The sequence below is a fragment of the Laccaria bicolor genome, genomic scaffold (assembly GCF_000143565.1).
Source record: "Laccaria bicolor S238N-H82 LACBIscaffold_76 genomic scaffold, whole genome shotgun sequence".
Classification (NCBI taxonomy): Eukaryota; Fungi; Basidiomycota; class Agaricomycetes; order Agaricales; family Hydnangiaceae; genus Laccaria; species Laccaria bicolor.
The window spans coordinates 92,664-102,355 of NW_001889947.1; the positions used below are offsets into that span (position 1 = coordinate 92,664).

The window sequence follows — 9,692 nt, forward strand, 5'->3', positions numbered from 1 at the left end:
GAAGAACTCACAAGCAATGACTACAGAGTGAAGGTACGTCTAATCTGGGGTGATTTGTGGGTCAGGGAGCTGTTCAACGAGATGCATGATGGTGAAGCGTGAAGGGTCCTTGAAGCTTGATTGGTCAGCAGAGGTTTGAGGAGCGAAAACTCACTCTGAACTAGTGTTTGAAAGTCCGGTTAGGTCTGGTTATTGGGTGCCCAGGGGCTCTAACCGAGACCGAGACCGGTTAGCCTTTGTCCCGAAACCTAAAATAACCTAACCGGACCGCAACTAACCGGTTACGGTCGGTTATTTGCAGTTACTAACCGGTTAGGACCGAAAAATAAAGAATTGGTTATAACAAGGCAAATATGCTCATATGTATCTTGATAGATATTATTTCTGCTTATTCTAGCTTTAAAACGAGCCCAAGAACGCTAAAATCGGTGAAGAATTGACATATTTATGCAATTATCCTTGAAAGTCTACACATTTGAGTGATATTTTAGAGATTTGACCGTAACTTAGTCAAATTTTAAGTGTTTTCGACGTTCTCAAGTGCGTTTTGAAGGTGTATAATAGGGCTGGTTATAACCGGTCATAACCGGTTATATAACAGTTAGTTAACCGCAAAATAACCGGTTATTCCATTTTCAAAATCAACTAACCCTAACCGCAGTTAGGTTAGTGTTGCGGTTAGGTCCGGTTATTTTCCGGTTATTTTCCGGTTAACTAACCTAACTTTCAAACACTACTCTGAACCAACTCTGAACGATGCAACAGTTTCAGACGATGGAATTACCCACTGCTTCGGCCAACACAATAGTCGGATAAATGGAGCGTCACTTGACACTGAGTACTGGATCCTCGTGATGAAATCGAATCCATTGGGGTTATCAACCTCCAAGTCCATAACCGCGTCGTTCGCCTCCACCATCCTAACCATAATATCATCCAGTCCAGCCTGTTTGCTGTGCACGAGTACCTAAGCCCAGTGAGCCTTATTATCCGCGATCTGGGCATCATCTCACCATCAAACCCATCTATTAGGTTCTCAAAGAGAGCAAATTCAAAGAACACGGTCGTATTACACCCGGTACATTTCACGATCGTCTATCACGTTCCTTTTTGCTCACCGTGAAATGAACAACAGAGGAGTTCGTCGCTGCAGGTGCCTTTTTGGTGTACAAGTTCCCCGTATGGACATGGTAAGCGCATTCCTTCTCCATTTCCTTCCTTCCTCCTCCTTTCTACGCGAAGATTGAGTGACTTGTAAACAGGGAAAAAGGAGACGCATCCAAATCCCGCGACTTCCTCCCACAAGACAAACAATACCTAGTAACACGTGGCGTCCCCTGCCTCCGGCGCGCCACTCCCTAGCCTACACAGATGCAGACGAGGACGCTGAGCGCCTCCTCTCCTTCGCTGATTCCTCTTCCCCCTCCGCAGACGGCGACGAGTGGGTCGAGACGCATGCGGGTCAGCAGGCGCATCGAACGGACTCTGCGACGAACACGGGTGAGATTGCGGGGGAGGGGGTGAGGGTGTTGGGGCAGAGACGCCTGATTTGGATGATATCCCTGATATGGAGGAAGATGATTTGGAGGAGGGGGATGATGAGGCTACGGCTGCTGCGCCTAAAGCCTCAGTTATACCTGCTGCTGCCGGGTTGATGCTAGGTATGTTTGTTGGGTTTTCTGAAAAAGTCAAAGGAGTGCTACCGATTTCTTTGTAGCGCTAACGTGGAAGTCGCAAAGAGCAACCTGCTTCAAGTTTGCACTTACGATGTCATGATCACATATGACAAGTATTACCAGACCCTATGTGTTTGGCTGATCGGCTATGATGAGGTTCGTCTTTACGCCTTTCCCCATCTTTTTTCTACACTAGCTAAATGAAACAACAGAACCACACCCCACTAACCCCCTCCCAAATCTTCCAAGACATCAGCAGACCATGCCCATAAAACAGTAATGATCGAACCCTTCATCCACTCCGCCTCTCCAAGCCGCCTCCGTGCATCCATGCAAACACACCAGTGTCATGAAGAAAGTCATAGAACGGATGAAAAACAGCGTCGTCGAAGAACAGCTCGCACAGGAGGGTTGATTTTTATTTCGTCGTTTTCCTCAAGTTTATTGTGAGCATCGTGCCAACTATTGAGGTTGACTCGACTACGTCTTTTTGAGTTTGATGCCGCTCTCCCCTTTGTCCTTTGACTTTATCTGGTACCCCTAGTCCTCCCTCATTGCTAAGCTGTCATTTTTTTTACCTGTATTTTTTTCTACCATTGTTGGTACTTAGAGCTCCTCTTTCTTTGTGAATATGTTGCAATTTGGAATATGTATCTGTATCTTTTGTGTTTTTCTGACAGACTTTGGAGAATGCATAAATCATATCATCTCACCCCCCTCTAACAACTCTTTGAACTCCCATACACATACACTGTGAAGACAACTCAAGGGCACCCTTAAGCCATGGAAGCTTGAGAACATGAAAAGCTTGTGGACTTGGAAAACTTACCATCCTTGACTTTCTTTTGCTCAAATGACACAATCTATTTTTTTGGGAACAACAAGGCAAAAGGTGCATCATAATGGGTGGTAACTAGAGACATGTGCTGCATTTATGAAATTCTGGGAAGGTGGGCTGAAACTTTTATAAAGCTAAAATCAAATAAATGAGAAGATCTTGAAAGACTTGGAATATTGATACTCACAAAGACGATTGTCCATAGCAATCTTTACAAGAGCCTGTTTCTTTTGTTCCTTGGTTTTCATATGAGAGGCCTCCTCAATGGCAGTATTGATTTTTGCCATGTCAATAGACAAGTTGAACTTTTGCATGGCTAATTTGTAGGGGGCAGGGGAATCTGAAGGTTTCTGTTTCCACAGAAAAAAAGAGTGCTCTGCAATGATAGCAGTCACTGAGCAGTAAAATAGTAGTTATGATAGAGTGGTCATAAATGAGAGTAGACACACCAATACATAGAAAGGCAATGTCCTTGAAGGATTTGGTATTGTGAATCTGGATAGAATTATGTGGTGGTCAGAATAATGAATAGCATTTACACAGTGAAGCTAGTGAAGGTTTACCAAGGACCAGTCTGTATGATCAAGGACATCCTTTGCCTAAAAATAGTAATTGGTTCAGTCAATACTACTGGTTTTTATAAAAATATTGGAAGAAACAATAAAATACTGACTGTCTATTTGAACAAGTGGAGTTTCATAAGTGTTTTTCTAAAATTGTAGAACTGAACTCACAATCTCATCATTTCTTAGCAAGATGAAAAGAGAAGAAAGCTGAGACCTACCTTCTATTTAAAACACAGGCCACCCTCTTATCAACAACAAGTAGAGAAGAACAGTTGGATGGTGACTTACATCCTGTTCAAAACCCATAGCATGCTCTGGTCAGCAACAAGCAGGAAGGGCCAGCCAGATCCTGACTTACATACCATTAAAACACAGGCCACCCTCTTATCAACAACAAGTAGAGAAGGGCCAGTTGGATGGTGACTTACAGCTGTTCAAAACCCAGAGCATGCTCTGGTCAGCAACAAGCAGGAAGGGCCAGCCAGATCCTGACTTACATGCTGTTCAAAACCCAGACCATGCTCTTGTCAGCAACAAGCAGGAAGGGCCAGCCAGATCCTGACTTACAGCCTGTTGAAAACCCAGAGCATGCTCTTGTCAGCAACAAGCAGGAAGGGCCAGCCAGATCCTGACTTACATCCTGTTCAAAACCAAGAGCATGCTCTTGTCAGCAACAAGCAGGAAGGGCCAGCCAGATCCTGACTTACATACTGTTCAAAACCAAGAGCATGCTCTTGTCAGCAACAAGCAGGAAGGGCCAGCCAGATCCTGACTTACAGCCTGTTCAAAACCAAGAGCATGCTCTTGTCAGCAACAAGCAGGAAGGGCCAGCCAGATCCTGACTTACATACTGTTCAAAACCAAGAGCATGCTCTTGTCAGCAACAAGCAGGAAGGGCCAGCCAAATCCTGACTTACAGCCTGTTCAAAACCCAGAGCATGCTCTTGTCAGCAACAAGCAGGAAAGGCCAGCCAGATCCTGACTTACATCCTGTTCAAAACCCAGAGCATGCTCTTGTCAGCAACAAGCAGGAAGGGCCAGCCAGATCCTGACTTACATCCTATTCAAAACCCAGACCATGCTCTTGTCAGCAACAAGCAGGAAGGGCCAGCCAGATCCTGACTTACATCCTGTTCAAAACCCAGAGCATGCTCTTGTCAGCAACAAGCAGGAAGGGCCAGCCAGATCCTGACTTACATCCTGTTCAAAACCCAGACCATGCTCTTGTCAGCAACAAGCAGGAAGGGCCAGCCAGATCCTGACTTACAGCCTGTTCAAAACCCAGAGCATGCTCTTGTCAGCAACAAGCAGGAAGGGCCAGCCAGATCCTGACTTACATACTGTTCAAAACCCAGAGCATGCTCTTGTCAGCAACAAGCAGGAAGGGCCAGCCAGATCCTGACTTACAGCCTGTTCAAAACCAAGAGCATGCTCTTGTCAGCAACAAGCAGGAAGGGCCAGCCAGATCCTGACTTACATCCTGTTCAAAACCAAGAGCATGCTCTTGTCAGCACCAAGCAGGAAGGGCCAGCCAGATCCTGACTTACATACTGTTCAAAACCAAGAGCATGCTCTTGTCAGCAACAAGCAGGAAGAGCCAGCCAGATCCTGACTTACAGCCTGTTCAAAACCAAGAGCATGCTCTTGTCAGCAACAAGCAGGAAGGGCCAGCCAGATCCTGACTTACAGCCTGTTCAAAACCCAAAGCATGCTCTTGTCAGCAACAAGCAGGAAGGGCCAGCCAGATCCTGACTTACAGGGCCAGCCAGATCCTGACTTACAGCCTGTTCAAAACCAAGAGCATGCTGCAGTCAGCAACAAGCAGGAAGGGCCAGGCAGATCCTGACTTACATCCTGTTCAAAACCCAGAGCATGCTCTTGTCAGCAACAAGCAGGAAGGGCCAGCCAGATCCTGACTTACATCCTGTTCAAAACCCAGAGCATGCTGCAGTCAGCAACAAGCAGGAAGGGCCAGGCAGATCCTGACTTACATCCTGTTCAAAACCCAGAGCATGCTCTTGTCAGCAACAAGCAGGAAGGGCCAGCCAGATCCTGACTTACATCCTGTTCAAAACCCAGAGCATGCTGCAGTCAGCAACAAGCAGGAAGGGCCAGCCAGATCCTGACTTACATTCTGTTTATAACCCAAGACATGCTCTTGTCAGCAACAAGCAGGAAGGGCCAGTTAGATCCTGACTCACCCACTGTTATAACAAAAGCATGATCCCATTAGCATCTACTTGAGGCGCACTGGATGTTGGCTTACCACCTGTTCATATATATTATTTTGTTCTACCACTGTATAGTCAAGTAAGGTCCACATACCATATGTGGAAAATAATTCAGTATCTTCTCAACCATCTTCCTCCACTCTCTCTTTTCTTTGAATAACTTCCAATCTGGAAAGACAACTCTGTTATTCTAGATAATCAGCAATTTACCAGCATATAATTCAAAATGAAACAACTACCTTTTAATTGCATATTCAATTGACAGAGCCACATTATTTTGCTGCACTGTAAGAAACAGCTGTAAGAGTGTATCATCTGAAAAGGTGGCTGCTGTCTTCCTCAGCAGTTCACTGCAGTCACTTGTGGGATTTTGCATATCTGTCAAATGCAATTAATCTATTGTCAATGAGTAAATGAGTTTCTTATACCTCGAAAATACACATGATCTTTGGGAGGATACCTTCTCTTGAAGAGTTGCTGACCAAATTTCTCTTCAAACCTGGCAACTGACTCTTCTGGAGCTTTATTTGCAGCATCTTCCACATCCATTCCGGTATCAACCAGGTGTTTGATGGTTTGGGCATCAAGCATATCTGCTTTTGTAAACACAACAATAACAGGAACTGTGCACAACAAGGAAAGGTGAAATTCAAGAGACTATCAATAGTTTACATACCTCTACCAGTCCCACACTCATCAAAGAAAGTTAACTCTGCTCTTGTAAATGGTCTGGCTTCATCATTAATTGGGATGCAGTACCTACACAGGGTGTATTCAGATGCACTGTAATGTCACAACTCAGTCACTCACCAAATCACATGCAGATGATCCTCAAGCCAGTTGTTGGTTGAACATTTTTGCAGAAACTCCTTGACTTTATCCAGCTCAGATGTTCTGCCTGCTTCAAAGCCACGTGAGTCATGAAAGACAAATGCTGTATTGCTCTCAAATATCATTTCATTCTCAATATCGTGCTCCCCTCTCTGCCACACTTTCAGTAAAATGTAATAGGGAGTGTAGATCCACATTACCTGTGCAGTTGGATTGAGCTCAGACAAGTCAATCTTTTTCACATCAATAATGATAGATGATGATGTCTAGAGCATGGAATACCTCATGACCCTCCGGATTGAAAATTTTCGGCTGTTCCGTTGTATTGCAAACTCGTTGGAGGATGGTTGTCTTCCCCGCGTTGGCGCGGCCAATGATGAGGACGCGAAAGCGGTTGGTGAGGTTTCGAACTCTGCGTGCTCGTCTCTGTTGTCTTTCTATATCCTCTGCGGCCTGGGATTCAACATTGGAAAGAGACATTTGTCGCTGGGATGCCTGAGATGGTGGAAGTGGTGAAGAACCAAGATAAGCGCCACGCAGTGTATTGTTTGGTTATGCTGGGTCAGCCACTCGAGTGACGTCACTGACTCGCTTTTCGTTCTTCCCAAGTTCTTCCGTTCGTACAACTTGATTCCCTTGACTCAATTTCCAATATATACACACGTCATTGGCTCCCCAACTGAGCTTTTCAATCTGCCCACGACGATCGTGAAAGCGCGCAAGTTTGTTGCCAGATTTGAACATCAACCAAGCGGCGAGGGAGTGCGAGGGAGAGGGTGAGTACAAATCTCAAGTACTCAAGGTTAACTTACCCTGAAGTTTTGTTACAGTCCAGGTGAATGCCCCTTCGAGTCGCCATTCGAGCTCCAGCAGTGGCATGAGTTCGCCACTTAGTATACACAAGTCTCCTCGGCAGCGGGCTTCTGTCTAGGACGTCATTTTCCTTCATTGACCACGTACTAGAGGACTTAAACTACGGTGACTGAAGACCCGGAAGGTTGAAGAAGTGGCTGTAACATGAGCAGTATGAGACTAAATCCTACTTGGTACGATCATCAGCTACAATTCTATCGTGATGTGCCATCCCATTTTGCCAATGAAGTCCCCGTCTCAGCCAAGATCACTGTTCTCCCCCATTTTCCCTTCTCACACCCCCTACGCATTTGTCCGTGAACCGCGACGTCCGTGTAGGTTTCCACTCCACTGGTGGCTTGAAGGCGTACCTTCGATCTTGAGTATGCTCCCCACCATCAGGAAAGAAGGCTACATGAAAGCCTGTAAGCAATGTGGATCCGCATCGAATGACACAACTCACGCTGCCCTATGAAACTATGTTCGCCGTTTTCTTCATTGCCGTCAGGGGTAGCGCGTCGTTCTATCGCCCAACAGCAAGCTAGCCACAGAGAAATATCAGAACTACGCCGCACAACCCCAAGAACTGGATTTATGCTTACCTTTTTCCCCAGTTCCTCTTAGATGGGGTTGCTACCACTTGGGCGGGCAAGCCCTCAACGAGACTTTGTTAGTGTACGATTAACGACTTTGCCCTGGCTCGTTTCAAGCATTCAATGTATCCACAGCCAAAGAGCGTTTGCACCGCTGAAGAGCGACGGTGAGCAGCAAATGACGCTTTGCTTCATAACTCAATTTCCACACGTTCGAAGCACCTGTCTCTGGGACGCCGCACTGGGAATACCCCTGCGATCCAAACTCGAACGGAGGTGAATCCGGACAGGGCTGGCAGCTGCTATTCCTCGGTTCTAAGGAGTCGGAGTAGTTCTGTTCGGCGAGACGTTGCAATGAGTATTCAATCGGGTTGTCCTTTGCCTTCGTTCTAGAATAGAATTCAGTAATTACATTAGTTACGACAAAGATACTTAGTCACAAACGAGAATGAGTACCGTTCACAATGATTTTGCAAGTTGAATTTGAGCGGAAAAGGCTGTAGATGATCAAACATGACCGTCCTGTCAATCAGAGTGGCAGCAATTGTAGGGCCGATCTGTGCAGGAGGGGTTTAGGGAAATGCGACATAGACATAGACAACGTACCACCGCGATTCCAACTCTTCAATCCAATTCAAGTCCTTAATGCAAAGGTTTTGTTGTTCCAGTTTGCCGACGTCATGGCTGGTGAAGTCCTTCCAACCAGTCTCAGACAGGGGTTTGTAGCTGGTGGGGTGGTTGCACCAGAATCGACGTTCCAATTTATGTTTCCCGTTGCCCTGATAGAAAAGCCAAGATGAGGATACATAGTTCCTACATCACACTCGACCCACCTAGCCGCACAGACCAGCTTCTTCCGTTCCGCGCTAAACAGCACTGCTCGTCTCCGTATATCTGGCCACTGAATTTGAAGCTGGCGGTGAGAAACACTTGATTGAAATTGGGTCGGTCAGTCCGTCCGTCTTGAACAGTGAGTAGCGCTTTTCTGGCAGCCTGAAAAGTAACTGATTGATAGATCAGATACGAAGAGCTCCCGTCGATGAGGGCTTACCATCTCAGCACGTCGAACTGTCCGGACCATTGGGCGTCGTGACCGTCATGGTAATCTTGAGTCTGTTGTTGGTAAGCATACAGACAAGTGAGAAAAGATATAACAGACCCACCCCGACTTAAAACGTCGATGTCCTGCTTGTAAAAGTACGATCTATGACGGCAATGAAATGAACGAGTTTGCCCCCTCTTATTGGACACGTCATTTTGGTGAAACACTTCAAAAGGGCGTAGGCCCTTACATACGACGATTCCGCAATCTGAGCCGATCATGGGCGTCGAGTTGTACATCCCTTCTGGGGTGAAATTTTGTCGCGACTGATTATCAGAGAGTGTGTGAGACTGAGAGTTTATATCTAAAATGATTAGCTTCGTACGAGGTAAAAAGCTTGAGAAGAACTCACAAGCAGTGCGTACAGAGTGAAGATGCTAGTTTGTATGAGCGCCAGGCTGGCAGTGCCTAACACGTAACAAGTTGCAGCCACGGCTTATGGGAAGGGAAAGTTTGCTTCCTTCGCGTATAGTATCGATTCCACACTGGGTAGAAACCTACTATTCCCAATGTGTCTTGGAATACAGGAAAGGGTGCTCGGTTTTGAACCTGAGGCTGGGCCCACAAACATTGTCACTCTGGAGAAGATGACACCGAAGAGTGCATTGCTGGCGGCCTCGATGACGCGCAACTTCACTTTTCGATTCATAACTAGATCAAGAAGTTTCCGTAAAACCGTAAGACCTTACAGGACACCACTTTCACACTTGCCATTTGAACCGAGGGCCAACTTTTGTGAGGGAAGGATATGTCCCACCCAGTAGTCAAGAAATCAGATGGTGGCGAACGCCACGATGTCCCTAACGGCAAGAACAGTCAGCTTCAGAAAAGGGGCGAAGCGCAAGAAACAACTCACCGTAAAGGGCGCAAGATCGAAATTTCCACACACTTGCGGCCACCCCGCTCTGCATCCACGTCGCTGTCTACAAAGCCACAGGCTCATAGAGGTCCTTTATCTCTTTGAACTAAACTCCCCCTACCCAAAAATCTCTCGGACCAGAAG

General features: G+C 46.3%; 1 protein-coding gene across 1 annotated transcript; it reads right to left on the minus strand.

Annotated features, from left to right (window-relative positions):
* Positions 1-6,740: 6,740 nt before the first annotated feature.
* On the minus strand, positions 6,741-8,971 carry LACBIDRAFT_316645 (uncharacterized protein). Its single transcript, XM_001889968.1, has 9 exons — positions 8,880-8,971; positions 8,751-8,826; positions 8,639-8,700; positions 8,421-8,591; positions 8,194-8,366; positions 8,044-8,144; positions 7,458-7,976; positions 6,973-7,405; positions 6,741-6,918 (listed from the first exon to the last, which is right to left on the minus strand). Exons 6-7 carry the CDS (start codon positions 8,100-8,102, stop codon positions 7,700-7,702), a joined length of 336 nt encoding a protein of 111 aa, XP_001890003.1. The 5' UTR covers positions 8,103-8,144; positions 8,194-8,366; positions 8,421-8,591; positions 8,639-8,700; positions 8,751-8,826; positions 8,880-8,971; the 3' UTR covers positions 6,741-6,918; positions 6,973-7,405; positions 7,458-7,699.
* Between the last annotated feature and the right edge of the window lie 721 nt (positions 8,972-9,692).